Source organism: Callorhinus ursinus, unplaced genomic scaffold, assembly GCF_003265705.2.
Source record: "Callorhinus ursinus isolate GAN/ISIS: 27379988/994484 unplaced genomic scaffold, GSC_fseal_2.0 scaffold25, whole genome shotgun sequence".
In the NCBI taxonomy this organism is placed as follows: domain Eukaryota; kingdom Metazoa; phylum Chordata; class Mammalia; order Carnivora; family Otariidae; genus Callorhinus; species Callorhinus ursinus.
Genome location: NW_027397087.1, coordinates 22,167,862 through 22,195,137, shown reverse-complemented (window position 1 = coordinate 22,195,137; position 27,276 = coordinate 22,167,862). Strand labels below are relative to the sequence as shown.

Sequence of the window (27,276 nt, the reverse complement as noted above, 5' to 3'; positions counted from 1 at the left end):
CCAGGGGAATTCTACCCAACATATAAAGAAGAATTAATACCTATTCTTCTGAAGCTGTTTCAAAAAATAGAAATGGAAGGAAAAGTTCCAAACTCATTTTATGAGGCCAGCATTACCTTGATCCCAAAATCAGACAAAGACCCCATCAAAAAAGAGAACTATAGACCAATATCTCTGATGAGCAAGGATGCAAAAATTCTCACCAAAATACTAGACAATGGATCCAAGAGTACATTAAAAGGATTATTCACCACGACCAAGTGGGATTTATTCCTGGGCTGCAAGGTTAGTTCAACATCTGCAAATCAATCAATGTGATACAATACACTAATAAAATTAAGAACGAGAACCATGTAATCCTCTCAATAGATGCAGAAAAAGCATTTGACAAAGTACAGCATCCTTTCTTGATTAAAATTCTTCAGAGTGTAGGGATAGAGGGTACATTCCTCAATATAATAAAAGCCATCTATGAAAAACCCACAGTGAATAGCATTCTCAATGGGGAAAAACTGAGAGCTTTTCCCCTAAGGTCAACCACTGCTATTCAACATAGTACTAGAAGTCCTAGCCTCAGCAATCAGACAACAAAAAGAAATAAAAGGCATCCGAATCAGCAAAGAAGAAGTCAAACTCTCAATCTTTGCATATGATATGATACTTTATGTGGAAAACCCAAAAGACTCCACCTCAAAATTGCTAGAACTCATACAGGAATTCAGCAATGTGACAGGATATAAAATCAATGCACAGAAATCAGTTGCATCTATACACCAACAACAAGACAGAAGAAAGAGAAATTAAGGAGTCGATCCCATTTATAATGCACCCAAAACCATAAGATACCTAGGAATAAATCTAATCAAAGAGGCAAAGGATCCGTACTCAGAAAACTATAGAATACTCAAGAAAGAAATTTAGGAAGACACAAAGAAATGGAAAAACGTTCCATGCTCATGGATTGGAAGAACAAATATTGTGAAAATGTCTATGGTACCTAGAGCAATCTACACATTTAATGCAATCCCTATCAAAATGCCACCAACTTTTTTTTCAAAGAAATGGAACAAATAATCCTACAATTTGTATGGAACCAGAAAAGACCCCAAATAGCCAGAGGAAGGTTGAAAAAGAAAACCAAAGCTGGTGGCATCACAATTCTGGACTTCAAGCTCTATTAAAAAGCTGTAATCATCAGGACAGTGTGGTACTGGCACAAAAACAGACACATAGATCAATGGAACAGAATTGAGAGCCCAGAAATGGACCCTTAACTCTAGGGTCAACTAATTTTCGACAAAGCAGGAAAAATATACAATGGAAAAAAGACAGTCTCTTCAACAATGTTGGGAAAATGGGACAGCCGCATGCACAAGAATGAAACTGGACCCTTTCCTTACACCACACACAAAAATAGACTCAAAATGGATGAAAGACCTAAATGTGAGACAGGAGTCCATCAAAATCCTTGAGGAGAACACAGGCAGCAACCTCTTCGACCTCAGCCACAGCAACTTCTTCCTAGAAACATTGCCGAAAGCAAGGGAAGCAAGGGCAAAAATGAACTATTGGGACTTCATCAAGTTAAAAAGCTTTTGCATAGCAAAAGAAACAGTCCACAAAACCAAAAGACAACCGACAGAATGGGAGAAGATATTTGCAAATGACATATCAGATAAAGGGCTAGTATCCAAAATCTATAAAGAACTTATCAAACTCAACACCCTAAGAACAAATAATCCAATCAAGAAATGGGCAGAAGACATGAACAGACTTTGTGCAAAGACATCCAAATGGCCAAAAGACACATGAAAAAGTGCTCAACATCACTCGGCATCAGGGAAATACAAATCAACCTCAATGAGATACTACCTCACTCCAGTCAGAGTGGGTAAAATTAACAAGTCAGGAAACAACAGATGTTGGCAAGGATGTAGAGAAAGGGGAACCCTCCTACACTGTTGGTGGGAATGCAAGCTGGCATAGCCACTCTGGAAAACAGTATGGAGGTTCCTCAAAAAGTTGAAAATAGAGCTACCCTACAACCCAGCAATTGTACTACTGGGTATTTACCCCAAAGATACAAATGTAGTGATCCGGAGGGGCACATACACCCCAATGTTTATAGCAGCAATGTCCACAATAGTCAAACTATGAAAAGAGCCTAGATGTCCATCGGCAGATGAATGGATAAAGAAGATGTGGTCTGTGTGTGTGTGTGTGTGTGTGTGTGTGTGTGTGTGTGTATAATGGACTATTACTCAGACATCAAAAAAATGAAATCTTGCCATTTGCAACAACATGGATGGAACTAGAGGGTATTATGCTAAGCAAAATAAGTCAATCAGAGAAAGGTATCATATGATCTCACTGATATGAGGAATTTGAGAAACAAGACAGAGGATCATAGGGTAAGGGAAGGAAAAATGAAACAAGGTGAAATCAGAGAGGGAGATAAACCATAAAAGACTCTTCATCTCAGGAAACAAACTGAGGGTTGCTGGAGTGGAGGGGAGTGGGAGGGATGGGGTGGCTGGGTAATGGACATTGGACAGGGTATGTACTATGGTGAGCGCTGTGAATTGTGTAAGACTGATGAATCACAGACCAGTACCCCTGAAACAAATACATTATATGTTAATTAAAAAAATATTAAAAAAAAGAAAAAAAATTGAGAAACTTTTAGCTAGACTAACCAAGGAAAAGAGAGGTCCTCAAATCAGCAAAATTATAAATGACAAAGGAGACAATTGATATGTCAAAAATACAAAGGATCATAAGAAAATACTGTGAACAACTATATACCAACAAACTGGATGATCTAGATGAAATGGGAGACAGTCTTATAAACATACCACCTACCAAGACTGAAACAGGAAGAAATAGAAAATTTGAACAGATCAATTACTCGTAAGGAGATTGAACCAGTAATCAAAAATTTCCCAACAAAAGCAAAGCTCAGGTTCAGATGGCTTCACTGGTGAATTTTACCAAACGTTTAAAGAATTATGCCAACCTTCTCAAACTCTACCAAAAAATCAAAAAGGGTTTATTTTAACAAGGCCAGGATTATTCTGATACCAAAACCAGGAAAGGACACTATAAGAAAACTACATACCAATGTCCCTGATGAATACAAATGCAAAAATTCTCAATATAATAGCAGACCAAATTCAGCAGCACATAAAAGGATTATTCACCATGATCAAGTGGGATTTAACCCTGGGATGTAAGGATGGTTCAACATAAACAAATCCATCAATGTGATACATCACAATAGAATGAAAGAAAAAAAACACATGATCATCTTAACACAGAAAAAGCATTTGACAAAATTCAACATCCATTCATGATAAAAACTCTTAATAAATTAGGTTTAGAAGGAATGTACCTTAACATATTATAGGCCATATATGATAAGCTGACACAGCTAACATCATACTTATGGTAAAAGGATAAAAGGGTTTCCTTTAAGACTAAGAACAAGACAAGGGTGCCCATTCTCACTACTCCTATTCAACAAAGTACTAGAAGTCCTAGCCAGAGCAGTCAGGCAGGAAAAAGAAATAAAAACCATCAGAATTGGAAAGGAAGAAGTAAAATTGTCTCTATTTGCATATGACATGATTTTATATATAGCAGCTTTATTTATAAAAGCCAAATTATGGAAGCAATCTAAGTGTCCATTGATAAATGAATGGATAAAGGAGATGTTGTACATGTATACATGACAGAATATTATTCAGCCATAAACAAACAAAATCTTGCCATTTGCAATCACATGGATGGAGCTAGAGAGTGTAACACTAAGTGAAACAAGTCGGTCAGAGAAAGACAAATACTATATGATTTCACTCATATGTGGAACTTAAGAAACAAAACCAAAAAAAATGAGCAAAGGAAAAAAGAGAGAGACAAACCAAGAAGCAGACTTTTAACTTTAGAGAACAAACTGATGGTTACCAGAAGGGAGGTAGATGGGGGGATGGGTAAAATAGGCAATGGGGATTAAGGAGTACACTGTGATGAGCACTGGATGATGTATGGAATTACTGAATCACTATATTGTAACTATCACCTGTAACTAGTATAACTATGTTAACTATACAGGAATTAAAAATAAAAAAGAGGGGAAAAAAGAAAATCCTAAAGACTCCACCAAGCAACTGTTAGATGTAATCAATAAATTCAGTAAAGTTGCAGGATACAAAATTAACATTCAAAAATCAGTAGTGTTTCTATACACCAACAAAGAATTATCTGAAAAAGAAATGATCTCATTTATACTATCATCAAAAACAATAAACTTAGGAATAAACACAACTAAGGAGGTGAAACACATGTACAATGAAAACTAAGATATTGATGAAGGAAATCAAAGAAGATACACATGAATGGAAAGGTATCTTGTGTTCATGGATTAGAAGAATATTGTTAAAATTTCCATACTACCAAAACGATCTATAAATTGAATGCGATCCCTCTCTATCAAGATTCCAATAGCACTTATTACAGAAGTAGGCAAAACAATCCTAACATTTATATAGAACAAAAGATTCCAAATAGCCAAAACAATCCTGAGAAAAAAGAACACAGTGGGAGGTATCACACTTCCTGATTTCAAGCTATATCAAAAAGCTGTAGTAGTTAAAATAGTATGGCACTGGCTTAAAAGCAGACACATAGATCACTGGAACAGAATTAAGAGCCCAGAAATTAACCCACGCACATACAGTCAACTAATATTTCACAAGGGAGCCAAGAATACTCAATGGGAAAAGGATAGTCTTCTCAATAAATGGTACTGGGGAAACTGGATAGTCACATGTTAAAGAATGAAACTTGGTTCCTATCTTACACCGCTCACAAAAATTAAATTGAAATGGATTAAAGACTTAAATGTAAGACCAGAAACTCCTAGAAAAAAATATAGGAAAACAACTCCTTGACATGGTCTTGACTATGAGTTTTTAGATATGACATATAAAGCACCAGTAACAAAATAAAAAAAAACAAGGGGAACTACATCAAACTGAAAAGCTTCTGCACAGCAAAAGAAATGATCAACAAAATGAAATTGCAACCTACAGAATGGGAAAAAGTAGTTGCAAACCATATAGCTGATAAGGGGTTAATATTTAAAATATGTCCAGAAATCATACAACTCAATAATAAAAAACTCCACAAATAATCCAATTAAAAAATGGGCAAAGGACTTGAAGATATTTTCCAAAGACGATAGACTACAAATGGCTAACAGGTACATGAAAAGGTGCTCGACATCACTAATCATCAGGGAAATGCACATTAAAACCACAATGAGAAATCACCTCATGCCTGTTTGAATGGCTATCATCAGAAAGCAAGAGATAATAAATGATGGAGAGGATGTGGAGAAAAGGGAACACTTGCGCACTATTAGTGGGATTGTACATTGGTAAAACCACTATGGAAAACAGTTTAGAGGTTCCTCAAAAAATTTAAAATACAACTATCATATAATCCAGTAATTCCACTTCTGTGGATATATCCAAAGGAAATGAAAATACCACATCCAAGAGATATCTGCAACCCCATTTTCATGGCAACATTATTTACAATAGCCAAGACATGGAAACAACCTAAGTGTCCATCAATGGATGAATGGATGAAGATGTTGTGGTATCACTGGAATATTATTCAGCCACAAAAAGGAAATCCTGCCATTCACAACATGGATAGAACTTGAGGGCATTATGCTAAGTGAAGTAAGTCAGACAGAGAAAGACAAATACTGTATGATCTTACTCATACTTAAAAAAAAAATCTTTTAATTTCAAAAAATGCATAGCAAAACAGAAGGAAGGTGGTCAAAAGGTACAAACTTCCAGTTATAAAATAAAAAAGAACTAGAAATGTAATATACAACATGATAACTACACGTAACTGTTGTATGGTATATTTGAAAGTTGTTAAGAGAGTAGATCCTAAGAATTTTCAATACCAGGAAAAAAGCTTTTCTTTTTTATATCACAATGAGATGATGGATATTAAATAAACTTACTGTGGTAATAATTTCACAATATATGCAAAGCAAATCATTATGCTCTATATCTTAAACTTACACAGTGCTGTATGTCAATTATATCTCAATAAAACTGGGGAAAAAGATATCAAGATAGCAAATAAGCATACGAGGATGCTCAGTATCATTCATTGGTCATTAGGAATATGTAAAGCAACCACAATAAGGGGCGCCTGGGTGGTTCAGTTGGTTAAGTGACTGCCTTCAGCTCAGGTCATGATCCTGGAGTCCTGGGATCGAGTCCCACGTCGAGCCCGCTTCTCCCTCTGACTCTCCTCCCTCTCATGCTCTCTCTCATTCTCTCTCTCAAATAAATAAATAAAATCTTAAAAAAAAAAAAGTAACCACAATAAGATACAATTAGTCACCCACTGGCACAGTGAAATGTAAAAGCCTGACTATATCAAACGCTGGTGAAGATATGGTACAGCTAAAACTTTCAAATGCTGCTGTGGGGAATATAAATTGTTAGAGCCATTTTGGAAAACAGGCAGTTGAATGTACATCTATAATAAAACTCAGAATTTAAATCTAGGTATTTACCCAAGAGAAATGAAAACAGATGTCTACACAAAGACTTATATGTGAATGTGCACTGCAGCTTTATTTGTAATAGCGATCACTGGAAACAACCCTAAGTCCATCAATAAGGTGGCATTGTTTGGTATATTTATACCAAGTGGAAAATTATTAAAAGTGAACTACTGTCACATGCAGCAATGGGATGAACTTCAAGATGTTCTAAAATAACTCAAGCTTCTTTCCCAACCTATTCCAGGGAATGGCACGATCTATCTGGTTCTGAAAATTAAAAATCAAAATGTCCTCTTGAAAGCTTCCCTTTCCCACAATCCCATATCCAGTCCATCACCATGTCCTAGTGATTTTTCTCTCTTCAGTGTATTTTGATACTTGGTTTCTCTCCATTTTTACCACTATCAGTTTAGGCCAAGCTACCTCATCATCTCTCACACCGCTATTCTTAACCAGCATCCATTCTTGCCTCCCTCCAATGAATTCTCCACACAACAAACAAAAACACTTTCTAGGTGCTCATATGATCATAGCATGGTCTCCCCCAACCTTGTTCAAAATAACCATGCAGTGGCTTTGTACTACTCTTTGGATAAAAGCCAAAATATTTAACACAGCCTATAGGATCTAGATGGTTTGGCCTCTACCACCTATGTTTGAGGCTCATTTGACAATACTCCCTTCACTTCCATCCCTGACTTTCATGACCTTGTCTTTTTTCCTGCCACAGAGCCATTTTTTACATAGGATTCCTTTTGTCCATAATCTCTTCCTAGCATATAACTTGTTAATATTATTCAGATCTTAGCTTAGAATTATTTTTAAAAAAGCATTCCTTGACCTGGTTACCTGCTCAAAGCACAGCTGCACCTCAGTTTTACTTGATGAATTGTCTAAATAACACACAGCTTCTCCACTACAAAATGCATGATTACACAGACCACATTTATTTTTTTATCACCTTTACACCTCCAGCCTCTAGTAAAGATCTAGCAGGTACCTAGAAGGTCCTCGTAAATATTTCTAAATGAATGAAGAATTAGAAATTATCTGTTCCTAAATGAAGTAACATGGGCTTGGTGACATATTTTAAATGGACTACAAGCAAACCATCTAATCAAATCCTCTGTTTTTAAGAAGCATTCCAATTAAAGCATCACATAGTTGTCTTTCCACATTCCTTCCTGCAGTGTGTTTCAGAGGCAATTACTACATTCAAGGCACTGAGACACAGCAGTGAATGAGACAGAGTCCCCGCACTCAGGCAGCATCTGGTTTAACTTGACTGACTTTTCATTTCAAAAGTTACTCTAAGGGCAGATTACATGTTTCCTAACGTCTGTGGAGAATACATCATTTTTTAAAATAAATCTTTAACTTTCTGATCACTATGAGGCAATCTTGTTCTATTTTATGGAAGACTTAGTATTAAACATACAGACCTGAATAATTTTAATTATCTACCTAATTATATGTCTAATCAGAATGAGAAGCAAGGTACAAAGAATTAAAATGGAAAAAAGTATACCTCCTCACAAAAAACTTATATACAGACTAGACTACAAGGAAAAACTTAACCACATATGGCCAAAACATCCTTCAAAGACAAAAGTTAGAAATGAAGCAAAATAATTGAAAAATTAAAAACTTAAGACTCATACATATTTTTTCAGAAATTTGACAAAGTTACATCTTAGAACTCTGATCTCAAAATGTCTACTTGATAGCAAATAGTTACACAAAATGTTCTCCCACTATGTTTAAACTGATCATCCATAATATAGACTTGGGATCAGAAATTTGTCTTCAACATATTTGTTTTTACAGTGTTGATGGTTTTAAACTATATAATGAGGACTTGGTATGTCAATTTGCAAAATGGCTGATTAGGATTACTGTTGTCATGGAAACAAGTTTTTCCTTCTACTTCTCTAATGTGTGTGCTAAAACAGAGATCACATCTACAACCAAGAATTAGCAAATCCTGACATATACACGGTTATTCCATTTTATTTTCTTCAAAATCCCTTCAGAGTGAACCAAATTGGAAATAATATTCCAATAGCATGCTAATTATTGGCAAGCTGTAAAGATGACTTCCTAACTTGTTCATTTAATAACTTCTATTCTAAATCCCCATCATCATACCATCATTGATGTCTCTTGAACATGAACAGTCTGATCACACAGCATAAACTCTCTCACAGAAAAGATCTTAAAACTCTGTAGTCTCTGTAACATATCTGCCTTTGTTAAACGTGTTGGAGGATTTATCAAGTTCAGTTTAGTTCTATGTCCTATTAAGTGTTATTAGTTTAATCCAAAATGTATCATCTGTGTATGTAATGAAGGTAGCTCCTAACTTCATCATCCGAGCCACTGTTAAATTATTCAATATTGTCCTAAGGGAGAGATTCCAATGGAGCATCACTTTTAGGTTGACATAGAACCAAAAACTAATAGCCAAAATGTATAGAGTATACAAAAGGTTTTCACACACAATGATACTTGAGCCTTCATTTATTCAACAGATATTTCAGGAATTGAGTGCTAATTCTATGCCAATCATTGGTTAGATACTGGGATACAAGAGTGATCCTTACAACTCTATAACAGTGATTATCAAAATGTCATCTCAGAACCAGTGGCTTCAGCATCACCCAGGGAACTGCTATTAAAACAAGTAAAAACAGGTCTCACCCCAGATCTACTAAATCTGAAACTCTGGGGGTGGGGCCCAGCAATCTATGTTTTAACAAGTCTTCCAGGTAATTCTGATACATGCTCAAGTTTGAGAACCACTGCCCTGTAAAGTAGCCCTTTGCATTTATATTAGAAAAGTGGGGCTAAGGGGCGCCTGGGTGGCTCAGTCGTTCAGCGTCTGCCTTCGGCTCAGGTCATGATCCCAGGGTCCTGGGATCGAGCCCCGCATCGGGCTCCCTGCTCTGCAGGAAGCCTGCTTCTCCCTCTCCTGCTCCCCCTGCTTGTGTCCCCTTCTCTTGCTGTGTCTCTCTGTCAAATACACAAATAAAATCTTAAAAAAAAAAAAAAAAAGAAAAGTGGGGCTCAGAGAAGGAAACAGACTTGAGATACCAAAGAGGCTTTTTCCTACCACTTATCCCCAGAGATTAGAAAAATGTCTGGCACATAATATAGGCACACAATAAAGATTTGTTGGATGAAAAAATGACTGAATCCTCCCAATTATGGCAATAGCCCAGGCAATATAATCCTAACTTCTTGAAGATATACATATCAATAATGAACACACTTCTTCTGAAAAGAGAAATGTTAACCATGACATCAAGAATTATAACTTAAAAACTAATTATTTTTGACTCTTGTATAAAAGAAGTTACTAAAGGTGACCACTTTCAAAACTTCAATTTTTCCATACCTTGTTATTTTGCCTTGATTTACTTAACTCCAGTTTATACTTTTCTGCCTCTTCTAGAGCTCTATTCAACCGAACTTCTGTAGCACTTTGGTTACTGGCAGCCTGTTTTTGTAGTCTTCTTTTATTTTCTAATTCCTATATGGTAAAAGATAATATGGAACATTTATAAATATATCATTAGTTCCCTCTATTATTCTGTAACATTTTCCATTTCCATATTCCTTGCTTTCTCCCAAATTTTACATACACAAACCCCCCCCCCGCCAAAGTTTGGGGGCCGAGCACCGAGTGACAGAGGGCTTAGAGAATTCTTACCCTGAATTGGTATTAGAAAGATATATCCTTAAAGATGTAGTCATGAATTAGGCTTTCAAATTACTTTTTGTTTGGAATTTTCTATCTCTTTTTATATAGTATAGAGGTCCTCTATACTTATTTTATAAGCAACTCTTTGTCACTATAGTTCTTCCTTTGGGAACCTCCCCAAAACAGTTATGTAAGTCACAAACGCTCATAAATACTGTGTTTGTATAAACCTAACAAAGTATATCATATAAGAAATATTTGTTAAGAACAGAGCATTCTACATTAGCCTTACAGGGAAAGTCCCAACTCTTAGCAAAAACAACAGATCTTATGGATTCAGGTTCTACATCTTGGGGTAGGTTCAGACTTGCATTTCTGCAAATATTCTAAGAGATGCTGTTGCAGAGAGTCTACAGAAGAAACATGAACATGTAGGATAAACTCCAAACTCTACCATAACCTGGCACTATAATCTCATCTCCTGCAAGATATTACCTTCAGATATATCTCCCAAACAGCTATGATGTTTCTTGCCTCTGAACGTTTGCTCATCTCATGCTCTTCCTTCTGCCCTGATCCCTCCCCACTGCTCATTTTTACGTAGCCAGCACCTATCCATCCTTTAAGACTCAAACGAGGAGTGTACATGAGGGTTTTACCTCCTCCAAGAAGCCTCCCCTCATTATCTTCCTCATTCTCCTCCCAGGCTGGATTAGGTACCCTTTCTTCAGAGCTTCTACAACACGTTGACACACATATAGCATATGTGTGCTGTGCAGAACTGAAACTATCCATTTACTTCATTTTCCCCACACTTAATGTAAGCTCATTGAGGATAGAAATAGTCTTAATTTCTGTATTCCCGGAACTTTAGTGGCACAGAAGAGGCACTAACGACATGTTTCTTCAACTGAATTTATTTTGTAATATTTAACTCACTCTTCTTTGCATCCCCTACAATACCTAGTACAGAGCCTTATATACAACAGATATTCAATAAATATCATGGAATTAAAATGATGCAGTTAAAAATACAGTTGTCTGTTTTCTTCTTCTATAAGCTTTTTTCTCCTGGCTGTATCACTGTGTTGTATTTGAAAACTGATCTCCCTGACCCTAAGTAATTAAGGGCAAAACAAAACACAACAAAACACATGCTGCTCTTTATGTGGGTTTTTAAACAAACCAAACTGTATGAGTACCATCTGCTATCACCAGCCTTCTTCACAGCTTTGTGGGTGGTAGCTACAGTAAGAGCAAGCTTGATTTATCTCACTGTTCACATGGAAAAGGCAGAAATTTTCCTTAGCTACAAAGTCCACAATTCTAGTTGCCTCATTTCAGCCTCCACCTATAAGAATATGAAAATAAATCTTTGCCCTTCTCTTTCCTGCTGGTAACTTTGTAACCTACTTCACAGAAAAATGAAAACCATCCAATACCACATTATGTTCCTCTACCCATGAATCAATATGGCCCCCTTCTTGGGAGAAGTGAAAAACAAAAAACATTAGAAAAGTAATATACAAAATAAAGTATTCCTATATGAGCAAATCCACTAAGGAAAGGAAAAACCTTACCAAAAACTTGAAAACATTTCTGTTTTCAATCACACTCAAGTACTTTTTACAAAGTGCAGACAAGATACCAATATTTTTTATGAGAGAGCTTATAAGCTGAAAATAATAAAGTTAAAATACTGTTACCAAAAAAAAAATTAAGCAGTTTACATGTTAGAGAAAAATTTTAGGGTAGATTTCAAACCTTGAATTTTACATTAGCTTTAAAAGAAAAATCTAGATAGCTTAAAGGAATTAAAATCTCACTTTAAAACTCAATTACTATGAGCTCCAATGAGAAATAATTTGCCATCCTCTCTTAACTTTTAAAGCATTCCTAAGGAACTGGGAGAAGGCAAGAATAGAGAGAGCTATGTATTAGTAGCCACAGCACTGACAAAATGGTAGCAAATGCTTTAAGAGTAACATAAATTGCCACAGTAAGTCAGAAGAGGAGTAATGAGATGAGGGCAAATAAATGATAAGGTTCTAGAAACAAGTGGCTAAGGTACAAAAAGCAATAAACTTGGAGTCAGAGAATCTACGAGCTGTGGTAGTCTGTTTCCATATCTGAAATTGGTAGTAATGATATCTATGCCTAGTTATGTGTTGATATTTATTGAGCACTTACTATGTGCCAGGTACTACTCTACATGAATGATGGGCACACAAAATTAATATATACAATGGATAGTTAAGTAGTACACCATGAAACCTAAGCTGGGGGAGAAGGGAATAAAAAACTGGGGGGAGGTGCAGATCTATAGAATAAAAACACATGACTACACACAACTATCATATGTATGTGATAACAATTTGTAAACTATATACTATTAAACAAAGGTAAGGACCATTAATATCATGGCTTTGCAGGATACATATAGGCAAAAATTTAAAAGCTTTCTTTGCAAGATAAGGATGTGAAAAAATTAAGAAAATGCTTTTGAGGAGTTTTGCTATAGAAACAAAAAAGAACAAAAACATCTTTAGGAAATGATACAAACCTCAATTTTAGCTAGAGTGAAAGATAAAAAGAGAGCAGACTTTTTTTTTTAAATGAGTTACTAATATTAATAAGCATGTTTGCGTGACATAATCCATGGTCAGAGAAACTTGTGAAGTGTACCTACTGACTTTAATTTGACCAAAAAAAACAAAACAGAGATTAAGGCTTCCACCCTTGACGAAACAATAAGAACCTAACATAAAAACACACTGTAAACTAAAAAAAAATGTTAAATAACTATTTAGAGATAAAGGAAAACGGTAGGATTATGACTACTGAGAGAAGAGAAATAAATGGGGTAGTCCTGCAATCACCCCAGCATTCTGCCTGGAGGCAATATCCACACTGTGGGTATAAGGAGGAGAAAATACAAACAGAACCAAGGTCTGCTGAGCTGAGGAGACAGAGATGGAAGTTGGAGGAGACTGAAGCAGCTGGAATTTCTGAGAAGGGTTCAAAAGAGGAGGAACTCCATTAGGAGGGAACTTCAGAAATCTACACAGGATATCTTTTGAATATACTGAGGACTAGGCCACACCTAGTGGCTACTCTAGACCAACCCCGGCCAAACTTAAAAACAGGCCTTAAAGGTACTAAACTGACAAATAACTACTTGTGTTTAAAGAGTACATTAAATACAGATACTCAACAATATAATATTCACAATGTCTAGCATCCAGTATAAAATCACTAACTAAACAAAGAAGCAGGAAAATGTGATTGATATCCAGAAGAAAGATTCAATAGAAACAATCCATAAATGAGAAATATGATGGATATAGCAGACAAGACTGTTAAAACAGCTATTTTAATTATATATGTTAATATAATGAGGACATAAATTCAGAATATAAAAAAATCAAATGGAACTTCTACAGATGAATAATATATCAAAATGAACATTTCACTTGGTTAAAAGCGTATTAGACACTGCAAAGAAAAGATCAGTGAACTAATGAAGATAGCAATAGAATCTATCCAAATAAAAAATATAGGTGAAAAAAGGCTAAAAACATCAGTGACCTAATATCACTGATGCATTATCAGTGGGATAATATCAAGTGGCCTAACAAAAGTATAATTGAAGTTACAGGTTGGGGGAGGGAGAGAAGGGGCACAGAAAAAATGCTGGAAGAAATAATAGCCAAACTTTTACAAATTTGATGAACACTATAAACCCACAGATTCAAAAAGGTCAACAAACTTCAAGCCAAATAAACACTCCCCACACAAAACATATCATTATGAAATTACTGAAAACCAGTAACAAAGAGAATGCCTTAAGAGCAAAGATAAAAGATACAAATGTACAAGGGTAGAAAGAAAAGAATTAGTGTGAACTTTTTGTCAGAAATAACATAACCCAGAGGACAATGGGATGATATCTTCAAAGTACTAAAAGAAGACAGAAACTGGGGCGCCTGGGTGGCTCAGTTGGTTAAGTGGCTGCCTTCAGCTCAGGTCCTGATCCCAGGGTACTGGGATCGAGCCCCGCATCGGGCTCCCTGCTCAGCGGGAAGCCTGCTTCTCCCTCTCCCACTCCCCCTGCTTGTGTACCCTCTCATGCTGTCTCTCTCTCTGTGTCAATTAAATAAATAAATAAATAATCTTAAAAAAAAAAAAGACAGAAACTTTCAATTGGTAATTCTCTAACTAGTGAAAATATCCTTCAAAAATTTAAGAGGGTCCAAACACACACAAGTGCATACAGAACTGGTGAAATCTGAGTAATGCCTGTGGATTATACCAATGTCAATTTCCAGGTTTTAATACTGTCCTATTATTATGTTAGATGCTCTTAATGAGGGATACTGAGTGAAGGGTCCACAGGACCTCTATCATTTTTGCAGCTTCCTGTGAATCTGTAATTTTCAAAATAAAAAAAAATTAAGTAAGGAAAAACACAGTCTTTTTTCAAAGAAACAAAAACAAGGAATCAGTGACTAGCAAACTGGCACCACAAAGATTGAAAGGGTAGTTATTTCAAGCAGGCATATAGAAAAACAGATTGAAAGAATGAAGAATACAAGAAATAGCAAATATAAAAGGCATTTTCATATGTTAAGCTCTTTAAAATATAACTATTTAAAGAAACACTGTGGGATTTATGACATTTAAAAGTAAAAGCATAAAGGAAAGGGGCAGAAATAGAATATACTGTTGTGAGGATCTTATATGTGAAAGAATATAACATGATTTGAAAGTAGACTGTGGTATGGTAAATATGTTTTTTTGTGTTTTATATAATGTAATTTATGCATATAAATATGTTTTATGTTTTTTGAGTTAAATGTAACATAAAAATATAAGAGACATAGCAATGTCTCTTGGCTAAATACTAAAAAATATTCAACTCAGAACAGGAAAAAAGCAACAAGGAATGGTTAGAAAAAACAAGACACGAACAGCAAGATGATAAACTTAACCCGAACATCAAAAATTGCATTAATCTAATTGGTCTGAACATGCCAATAAGAGAGAGAGACCATTGTAGTGGATGAAAAAGCAACACCCAATTATATACTGGCTACAACAAACCCATTTTCAATATAAAGACAGATGAAAAGTAAAAAGTTGAAGAAAGATATACCAAGCAAACATGAAGTATAATAAAGCTGGAATCACTACACTAATATCAGACAAAGTAAGCAGACTTTGGAACAAGGAATGTTACTAGAGATTTTAAAAAGTATTTCATAATTATAAAGAAGTGTTAATCAAAAACACTATACTCCTAAATGTGCAGGCATCCGAAACAGAGACTAAAAATACATAAAGCCAAAACTGATATAACAGAAAGGAGAAATAGACAAATCCACAATTCTAGTCAGAGATTACAGCACCTCTCTCAATAACTGACAGAAAACTTGAACAACACTATCAACAAATTTGCCCTAATATTTATAGAACACTCCATTCAACACAGCATACTATATATTCTTTTCAAATTACATGAAGTATTCACCAAAAGAGGCCAAATGCTGGTCCGTAAAACTAGTCAAGATAAATTTTAAAAGAATGAAATCATGAAGTGTAGGTTCTCACACCACAGAATTAAATTAGAAATTAACAGAAAGACATGAAAAATCCCCAATTATTTAGAAATTAAACAGTATACTTCTAAATAATCCAAATGGTCAAGAGAAATTGAAGTAGAAAACACTTTGAATTTAATGAAAATAAAAAGACAACATCAAAATTTGTGGAATGAAGATAAAGCAGCACTTAGAGGAAAATTTATAGCTTTAAAATGCTTATGTAAGAAGAAAAGTAGAAAATCAATTATCTAAACTTCTACCTTAAGAATCCTGAAAAGAAATTAAACCCAAATAAGAATGAAGGAAATGCTAAAGGGTAAAAATCAATGAAATAGAAAACTGACAAAAAGAGCAAAGTCAATGAAGCTAACTCCTGACTCATGGAAAAGTTCAATGAAATTGGTATGTATCTAGCTAGATTGATAAAGAATAAAAGAGAAAAGAGACAAATTATTAATATCAAGAGTGAGACAGGTGTCAGTGCAGATAATGCAGGCATTATAAATATCATAAAGGAATATTAAGGACAAATTTATGCCAATAAATTTGATAACTTAGATGAGATAGAAAAATTTCTTAAAAAACATAAATTATCAAAACTAACTCAAAAAGTAATAAAAAATCAAAATAGACTCATCCACTAAATAAACTGATCATTAGAATCCTTCCAAAAAGAAAATTCCACTCCACATGGTTTTATTGATGACATATCAAAATATAGATCAATGAACATAGATCAATGTAGCAGAATAAACAGTCTAGAAATAGACCCATATATATGGAAAATTTCATTTTCTACACAGGTGCCATGGTAATTAAATTGAGAAAGAATAGTATTTTCAACAAATGCTGACTGTATGAAAAATAAACTTTGACCTTTATTCTCATATAAACAAAATTAACTTGAAATAGATTACAGATCTATTTATATACTATATAAATAGTATATAGTATATAGTATATAGTATACATATAAATATATGTATACATACATACACACACACACACACACACACACACACACACACGGCTAAAACCATAAAACTCCTGTATGAATACATGAAGATTTTCTCCCATGGGGTGGGCAAAGATTTCTTGAATAAGATGAAAAAAGCACAAACTAGAAATAAAATAAAATAAAATAAAATATTGGAATTCATCAAAATTTAAAACTCTTTTGAAAAACACTGTTAAGAAAAAAGCCAAGTAAGATTGGACGAAACTATTCACTATATATTCTAGTAAAAGAATTATATAAGGAACTCCTACCTCAACTCAATACGTTTTTAAATGGGCAAAAGGTTTGAACAGACAAAAGAAGATATATGAGTGGCCAATATACTTATGAAAAGATGCTCAAGATCAATAGTCATAAAGGAAATACAAATTTAGCCATAATGAGATGCTAATCTTCTGCCCCTCTAAAAGGATTAAAATTCAAAAGACTGACAATACCAAGTGCTGCTAAAGATACAGACTAACTGGAACTTTCATATATTGCTGGTGGGAATGAAGGATGGTACAATTACTTTGGAACAGTTTGGCTGTTTCTTATTAAGTTAAACACCAGTTTCTGTAATACCCAGAAATTCTACTCTTAGGTATTTATCCAACATCACGAGTGATGTTGGATGCGCCTGTATAAAAACAAGTGTCTATATAAAAATTTGTATATGAAAATTCATAGTGGCTTTATTTCTAATAGTCCAAAGTTGGAAATAACTCAATGCCTACCAACTGATGAACAAATAAACAAAATGCAGTACATCCATAAACAAACACTACTCAGCAATATAAGGGAATGAACCACAAAATATGCAACATTAATGAATCTCAAAATCATTATGCTGACCAAAAGAAGCCAGCCATAAAAAGTCCATCTATATGAAATTCTAGAACAGGGAAAACTAGTCTGTAACGAAGGAATGCAGATCAGTGGTTGGGCCATGGTTGGAGATTGAAATTTTAAGGGAAGGGAGACAAAGGAAATTTTGGGAAGGTGATAGAAATTTTATCTTGATTGCAGTGGTGGTTATAAGGATATACTATTTTGTCAAAGCACAGTGAATTGCACAATTAAAACAAGTATATTTAATTGTATTTATTTCTTGATAAAGTTGATTTTAAAACATCATTAATTGAAAAACAAAATTCAGTGCTGAAATAAATTGTTTTCTGCTTTTATGTTTTAGAAATGGCTCTACCTGTTAGTGTAAGTTAATATGTATAGTGTTTTTTTAAACAGCTGGCTTTTATAGGTTTATAGAAGAAACTCCATCAAACTCAAGCTCTGTTTTGCATTTCTATCAACTACACTGAGGTTGGTTTTTAGAGAGAGATAGTGAGCAGAATTGCCAAAAAAAAAAAAGAATCAATCTTGAGTTCCACATAACCCATGAGAGTTGTTACACCTCTCTTCCTGGTAGGTAGATAAGGACTCAAGATGGGAAGTTCAGAGCTCATCAAAGTCATAAAAATCTTCAGATAGTTTATGTATCCTAACAGCTCAGAACACTCATTGTGACTCAAAGGTTTCAAATATTTAACTCTAAACAGCAATGAGATTTTGGAATAGCTGTGTGTTTAGGACCACTTAATTTTGAGGGGTTGGAGAGTCTACATGATCTGTAGGAAGAACACAGACTTTGGAGTCAGACAAACATGGTTTGAATCCTGCACTGCCACTACCTGAATGACCCTGGGCAATGAGATTTTGGAATAGCTGTGTGTTTAAGACGACTTAATTTTGAGGGGTTGGAGAATCTACATGATTTGTAGGAAGAACACGGACTTTGGAGTCAGACAAACATGGTTTGAATCCTGCACTGCCACTACCTGTATGACCCTGGGCACTTTGTTTAACCTCTCAGACTCAGTTTCTCTTTCTGTAAAATGTTTTGACTGACACATAGTACTCAAAAAAATGTTAGTTCCATTTCTGCCCATACAAAGGTAGAGTTATAATCAATGTAGTCTTTTGAGAACATTAATCTATTGATAGAGTACAAGATACAATGGATAAGAAAAAGAGAAAGGAGATAAAATAACCAGTGAGGAGGATTCAGAAATAATAATAGCTTGAACCAAGAAGGGGCAATGGAAATTGAAAAGAAAAAATGAATGCAAAACATTTGAAGAATGCATAGGATGGGTATAAAGGCCAGGAACAAGAAGAGAATCAAAGATGTAGGCAGGGTTTCAAGATTATGTGAAATGATAATCATGATATGACCAGAAACTTGGTAGTATATGACAAATAATAAAGTATCATGACAAAAATACTGGTGTCCCAGATACAACAGGTTTTTTCTTAGAACACTTGTCTAACAGATGTAGTGAAAAGAAGGGCCATATGCACCCCAATGTTCATAGCAGCAACGTCCACAATAGCCAAACTGTGGAAAGAGCCAAGATGCCCTTCAACAGACGAATGGATAAAGAAGATGTGGTCCATATATACAATGGAATATTACTCAGCCATCAGAAAGGATGAATACCCAACTTTTACATCAACATGGATGGGACTGGAGGAAATGATGCTAAGTGAAATAAGTCAAGCAGAGAAAGTCAATTATATGGTTTCACTTATTTGTGGAACATAAGGAATAGCAGGGAGGACATCAGGAGAAGGAAGGGAACAATGAAGGGGGAGGGAGTTGGAGGGAGAAAGAGCCATGAGAGACTATGGACTCTGGGAAACAGAGGGTTTTAAGAGGGGAGGGGGGTGGGGGATGGGTTAGCCTGGTGATGGGTATTAAGGAGGGCACATACTGCATGGAGCACTGGGTGTTATTTGAAAACAATGAATCATGGAACACTACATCAAAAACTAATCATAGTATGGTAACTAACATAATAAAATAAATAAAATTAAAAAAAAGAATACTTGTCTATATTTTTTAGACCAACATATGAACCACATAATGTGAACCACATATGTAATTTTAAATTTTCTAGTAGCTACTTTAAAAACAAACAAGTAAAATTAATTATAATGCTATAGTTCACTTATCCCAATATATCCAAAATATTTTAATATGTAATCAATATAAAAATATTCTCTTTTATTCTTTATTAAGGCTTCGAAATCTGGTATTTATTTTAAACTTACAGCATGTCACAATTTGGACTAGCCACATATAGTGAGCTACCATATTGGATAGTACTGGCTTACACTATTAGATACTATAATTAATTCTGATTTCCAGATATATAGGTAATCAAAATGTGGTATATCCATTCAATGTTACACTACTCAGTAATGAAAAGGAACAGACTACAACATGGATTAACCTCAATTGCCTTTTGCAAATGAAAAAATCAGACTCAAAAGCCTACTAAGTAACTCTATGTGATTCTAATTACATGACATGCTGGAAAAGGTCAAAATATAAGAACCGAAACCAGATCAGTGGTTGCCTTAGACTGGAAGGAGGAGGAGGACTTGACTAAATTCACAAGGAAATTTTTAGGGATGGTGGAACTGTTCTGTATCTCAATTATGGCACTAGTTATATGACTATGTATTTGTCAAAACTCACAGAACTGTATACTTAAAAAGGGTGATTACTGTACACAAATTTTATCTCAATAAAGCCAATGTTAAGAAATTTATTATCAGAAGATAATGCTAATTATACAAGACGAAAATGGTCAAAAATATGCTTTTACAGGAACACACTAAAGAAAAATATAGAAATGAAGGTATAATTTCTTACTACCTAAATCTCTTATTTTACATAATTTTTATCATAAGTCTTACAAAGTAATACCATACAGTATGTTTTATTTTTATTATCTCAGTGGTACATTAATATAAGTTTTTTAATGGGATAGCTTATTTAAAATGTATTATCCCATTAGATTTGACACCAAAAGCACAAACAACCAAAGGAAAATTAGATACACTGGGCTTCAAAAATAAAAAATTTTTGTGCTTCAAAGGACACTGTAAAGAAAATGAAGAGACAACCCAAAGAATAGGAGAGGTATTTAGAAATCATGTATCTGATAAGGGACTTCACTCTAAAATATATAAAAAACATTTACTACTCAATAATTTAAAAATTCCAACTTAAACAATGGGCAGAGGATTTGATCAGACATTTCTCCAAAGAAGATATACAAATGGCCAATAAACATATGAAAAGATGCTCAACATCTTTAGTTATCAGAGAAATGCAAATCAAAATGATGAGCTAACCACATCACATGATTAGAATGGCTATAATCAAAAAGATAATCTAACGTGTTGGTGAGGATGTGTAGAAAATGGAACCCTTACACACTACTGGTGGAAATGTACAAATGGCATAGCTAGCTGGAAAATAGTTGACAGTTTCTCAAAAGGTTAAACACAGGGTTCCCATATGATCCAATGATTCTACTCTTAGGTGTATACCCAAGACAAATGAAAATATATGTTCACACAAAAACTTGTATGTTAATGTTCATAGCAGCATTATTCAAAATAGCCCAAAAGTGGAAATAACACAAATGTCCATCAACTGATAAACAGATGTGTTATATCCATATAACAGAATATTACTTTATAAAAAGGAATGAAGTACTGATATGTACAATGTGGATAAACCTCTAAAACATTCTTAAACAAAAGATGTCAGTCACAAAATACCTCATATTGTATGATTCTATATATAGAACATCCAAATGTCCAAAATAGGCAAATCTGTCAACAGAAAATAAGAAGTTGCCTAGAGCTGGAAGGGATGGGGGAAGAGGGTTGTGGTACAGTGGCTAAAGGGTATGGAGTGTCTTTTTTGGGGTGATGAAAATGTTCTAACATTGATCATGGTGACAGCCACACAACCCCCGAATATATTAATAAGCCACTGAACTGTATACTTTAAAAGGGTGATTTGTATTATATGTGAATTGTAGTTCAATAAAGCTATTAAAAATATCCTTATATGGTGGAAGACTTTTTAGTAAATACTAACAAAATAACTGAACAAGCAAAAGTGGTGCCCACACAAATATGTAACTTTGTTTTATAGTATCTTTAACATTAGGTCCAGAAAAATAGCAAAATTACCTTTTCTACTGAAGACAGCTGTTGCTGTAATCCATCACATTTTTTATTTAGCTCTTCAAAAAGAGTTTTATATTTTTCTGTTTGAGACTGTTGCAAATTAATTGTTCGCTGCTGTCTCACACAATCTTCTTCAAAGTTTTTTATCTGAGACTTTAAATCCTGAATTTCATTTTCCTATAGTTAGGAAATTAGAGATTATGTGAAAAAATGCACAAGGTTTGGTATCACAACATAAAGCAGAAAACAAAAAGGAGCTTCATATGATTTGAGATACTTATATTCACTTCACAAAGAAAAACAAACTGCATTCCATTTTCATCTTCAAAAATGGAAGTCAGATGTTTTATTTTTATTTAAGAGCTTACATTTGTAAATCTTATACAGAAAACTCTAACTGCTAACAAGTATTTAATATTCTTTAGCTCAATGAAAATTCAACATCTCAAAATACAATAAAATTTAGTATTTACATATAATTCAAAATTTAACTGTAAATTAATCTCAATGAATATATTTTAAAAATAACTGAAACTGCTCCTAAAATATTTTGGAATATTAAAGCATTTATTTTGATATGTTTTTACCTTTTTATTGCATTCATATACAACATTATCCAATTCCTCCTGCATAACACGGAGTTTGGCCTTTAAAAATCTGTTCTGGGCTTCTGTGGATTTAAATAAAATTACATATATTGTCTTTCACTGAATCTAAGATGCCATCAGTTGCAAGACAGACCATTATTTTATGAGGAAAAAATGTTCAAGATGGGGAATTTAACAGGAGATCCCTGTCTGAGAACACTAAAGACACTAAATACCCATACTATAAAGATAAATGAAAAACAAATCCACCCAACAGAAAGGAACTCTTCACATCTCAACCCGGAACTGAGGAAAGAAGGGAAAAACAACAAAAACCTCTCCTGAGAATCTGAACCACAAGCCAGTACTCAGGTTAAGTCTGCAGACTGTATTTGTCTTTACCAACGAGATCCAAAATACCTCAGTCAGAATTTAAAGTGGTTTCAGGTTGGTAACGTCCCCAGGTGTTTGGCAGAAACAAAGATAAAACCTCTCTAGTAAAACTCAACTTCAATCTCAGCCACTGTGATTATAAATTACTAGTGATTGTAATACATATCCCGATTTCACAGAAGTTAAAACATAGTCTATGTGCCTTAGAAGCAGAGAAACACACTAATACCTTACTGCTGAAGCTTTCTCCCACAATCCCTAAGCTCTGCCTTTGATATTTCATTGCTACCTAAAATTCTTTATTCAATGATATCAGCAGCAAATCTTTGATGTTTCTAGAACTATGTAAGTAAATAGAGTGAAAAGTGAACTTAGAACTCATTCCATAATTCATTTGATCATTTATCCACAAAATATACATTAAGTCTCTATAGTGTTCCAGGCATAGTAGGGATAAGACAAGCTTTGCCTTCATGGATCTTATCTTGAATAAACACCCTGAACTGTCTCTGAGGAGTCATTAGGATATATCCCAACAGAGCACAAACATCTCCATATATGCTTTCCACTCCAAAGCTCTTCTTACTAAATGCTCCCAGTGTTACCATGGAGGTGATTAACGATGACTGGCTCTAACCCACCTAGACCTGTCTAGCCTCAAATCTCCTTCAAGCCTCTCATGTCACTCCAGGTTAGCACAGGATAGAAGGGAAATGATATATTTAAAAATGTGAAGTTTGCAGTAGTTGGTCTCTAAGGAGAAAGGAGGAAGAATGGGAGAGCATGACTTCGTCCATCTCTTTCTCTCCCCCAACTAACCTCAGTGTAACCAAGGAGCCGAATGCTCTCACCTGTGCAGGCCCATAGTATTAACCTCCCATCCCCATCTCCCTCTGACTTTAGTCTTACAGAGCAGTATGTGCTACTAAGCTACTTTTTTTAAATCTTTTCCTCTTGCCTGTATAGCCATTCAGGCAATCATCTGGAATAAGAGAAAGCTCCCCCAGAAGGGGAGATACCTTGGCCAAAGAGTCTGGAAAGGGAAGGTAGGGAGAGAGGCAAAGTGGCAGAGAGGTGATTCAGCAATAAAAAGAAAGTAGCAATTTAAGGCAGTCTGTTTGTACCGGTTCTATGTATCTAAGAGCAGGAATATTCTAACAGGGCCATGGGTGAAGAACAGTCAACGTGTGACCACTGTGTCCTTGAAGGCATTGTGACAGAGACATAAAGGCAACTTCCTGCTTCACTTACCTTCTCGTCTGAAAAGTACCCCCAGAAAGCTTAGATAGGTCAGTAAATGTAATAAATTCATAAATGAATTGTTCATTTATGACTAAGTAGCATGCAGCACAATAATCATTACACATATAAATTATTACGGTTTTCACAAAATCAAGAGAATTTTAAAGATACATCTTATGACCATCTCATACAAACTGCTAAATTTTGAAATGAAGAATTGCTATTACAGAGAGGCTAAGTGGCTTGCCTGAAGTCACAACTATAGTTCAGTATTAACCATGTTCAAATACACTCAGTTGTCTTATTCTTTGTTTATAAATGCTTAGGTAGCGCCTCATAAATTCAACAGTTCTAGAGGCATTACTGGTAACTAAATTGTTTTTAGATGATCTAAACTTAGTATTATTTTTCAAAGTGATATGCGGAGAACAAGCTTATAAGAAAGAAAATTATATTCATTAGAAAACTGATTATTTTAACTGATGCCACATTAATCATTCATTTATACTTTTAACATGCAGTAAGTAGAATACAGTATTAATAGATGAAAGGAATTCAAAGAAACATTGGGGTTTTTAAGATTTTATTTATTTGACAGAGAGAGAGAGAGAGAGAGAGAGAGTGAGCGAACACAAGCAGGGGGAGTGGGAGACAGAGAAGCAGGCTTCCCGCCGAGCAGGGAGCCCGATGCGGGGCTCGATCCCAGGACCCCGGGATCATGACCTGAGCCGAAGGCAGACGCTTAACGACTGAGCCACCCAGGTGCCCCGAAACATTGGGTTTTAAAAATTATTTTAATGTGGGGCGCCTGGGTGGCTCAGTTGGTTAAGCGTCCGACTCTTGATTTTGGTTCTGGCCATGATCTCAGGGTTGTGAGATGGAGCCCCGCATTGGGCTCTGCACTGGGCATGAATCCTGCTTAAAAAAAAAGAGAGTGTATGGTATTGGTTTCATTGACCACATTTCAACTAAGTTTAAAATGCCCCATAGATTGGGGCACCTGGGTGGCTCAGTCGTTAAGCGTCTGCCTTCGGCTCAGGTCATGATCCCAGGACTCTGGGATTGAGCCCTGCATCGGGCTCCCTGCTCCGCGGGAAGCCTGCCTCTCCCTCTCCCACTCCCCCTGCTTGTGTTCCTCTCTCACTGTGTCTCTCTCTGTCAAATAAATAAAATCTTAAAAAAAATAAATTAAATAAAATGCCCCATAGCTTATCGTTAAAACATTAAAATAATTTGGGGGGGGGGCAAAGAGAGAAGGAGAGAGAATCCTTCACTTTTAACTGTGATCATGACCTGAGCCGAAGGCAGACGCTTAACAACTGAGCCACCCAGATGCCCCAATCTATGGGGCATTTTAGACTTAGTTGAAATGTGGTCAATGAAACCAATACCATACACTCTCTTTTTTTTAAGATTTATTTGTTGAGGGGGAGTGGCCACGGGAGAGGGAGATAATCTCAACCAGACTCCCTGATGAGTGGGGAATCTGACACAGGGCTCAATCCCACCACCCTGAGATCATGACCTGAGCTGAAATCAAGAGTTGGTTGCTTAACTGATTGAGCCATCCAGGCACCCCCCATATAGTCTTTTTCATTTTTACTTTTTATAATGGAAAATGTCAAACATATATATAGAGATGATGTCAATGAAAAACCACTTTCCCATCACCCATTTTCAACAATTATTGACTCAAAACCAACTTTATTTCATCTATAATTCCACTCACTCCTCCTACCATCATGTCCCACTAGATGATTTTGAAACAAATGCAAGATATCATAACATAATATCTTTTATTATTTATTATTATTTATTATTTATTATTATTTATTATCATAACATTTTTTAAATGCAAGAAAAATCATTCCCAAATATCTTTTTCTAAGTAAATGTGATATAAGGATAAAAATAAAAGAAAACTTACCTGTTCCAATGTCATTACTAACACCACAAAAAATATCATCATCTATATAATCAGGCAAACCTTCTTCCTCCAGTTGCCCTTCAAGTTTGCTAATTGTTTTTGCAAGAGAAAAGTCTGAAAAATCCTCTGGAATAGCAACATCATTGGCAGTCTGTACATCAGAGTATTTCAATTTTATACTATAAATGAATAAACACACACATATATACACATTCATATTACATACAATGTCAATATACAAAGGAGATGTGACTTTTTTACTCAAATAACAAAGCAGATCAAAATTATTAATTTTAAATTTATAATGAAATCTACAATTGATACTTCCAAGGATATTATAAAAGACTTAATTGACTTTCAATTTTTATGAATCACACAGTTACAGAGTTAAGAGAAGGCTTATGAGGCTAGTTTGTCTAGACATTGCCTCCAAACAAGAAACATCAAAACTAAGAGTGCTGAGCTTAGCCTCCCAGGTCAAATCCATACTGTGGCTTTTAAATTACATGCTGATGAAGAAGAACTGTATAAAGTGATATTGCTTCCAGCCATAATTCTGCAAACACTAAAGAATACCTCTTAAGAAAAAAATTAGAGTGAAGTTATTAGCTCAATCAAAATCAACTCCTTTTTTCCACCTAAAGAAACACATTCTAACCAGAATCAAAGTCAACCAAAAAATTAGATTTGATTTTAACAAGGGAAGAAATATGAAATAAAAGTCACTAGTAAAGGCATTAAGGAATGGGCCAGCCCTAACCAATTAAATTTATGGTTCTGAAAGCCTTATTTTTAACTTTTTACTTAAAGCCTGACTTACCTTTTACCACATAAGCAAATTCTACTTAGAAAAACAAGCTTTTCTTTAAAAAGTAATTTTGAAGTCTGAAAATAAGATAACCAGTTACATTATGTATGCAGGATATGTTCTCTTTTCTTTTTTAGATTTATTTTCTCTTCGTTATCCCTTCATTCTATTTTTTCTTTTATTCAAAAAGCAAAAAAGTTATTTAGCCAATTAAAGGACACAAATATTAACAAAGATTTTTCTAGGTTTATAATGCAATTATCATTTTGGGTAAGTAACACACATTTAATAAAAAGAAGCTGGTTTGTACAATCTACTGCAGGTGTGACCTTCCTTTTCTAGGTCTCCTATCCCAGAGAGCCT

At 34.8% G+C, this 27,276-nt stretch overlaps 1 protein-coding gene across 9 annotated transcripts in view; it reads right to left on the bottom strand.

Annotated features, from left to right (window-relative positions):
• The window catches only part of TEX9 (testis expressed 9), a 90,510-nt gene that overhangs the window by 45,085 nt on the left and 18,149 nt on the right, over positions 1-27,276 (bottom strand). For all 9 annotated transcript variants that reach the window (XR_012373633.1, XM_025884179.2, XM_073877055.1 and 6 more), the window contains 4 exons: positions 26,106-26,284; positions 22,544-22,626; positions 21,960-22,133; positions 9,996-10,130 (listed from right to left, as the gene is read on the bottom strand). Coding sequence is in view for 8 of the 9 variants with exons in the window: in XM_025884179.2 (XP_025739964.1) it covers positions 9,996-10,130; positions 21,960-22,133; positions 22,544-22,626; positions 26,106-26,284 (571 nt within the window). In the remaining variant the exon portion in view is untranslated. The remainder of the gene's footprint in view (positions 1-9,995; positions 10,131-21,959; positions 22,134-22,543; positions 22,627-26,105; positions 26,285-27,276) is intronic.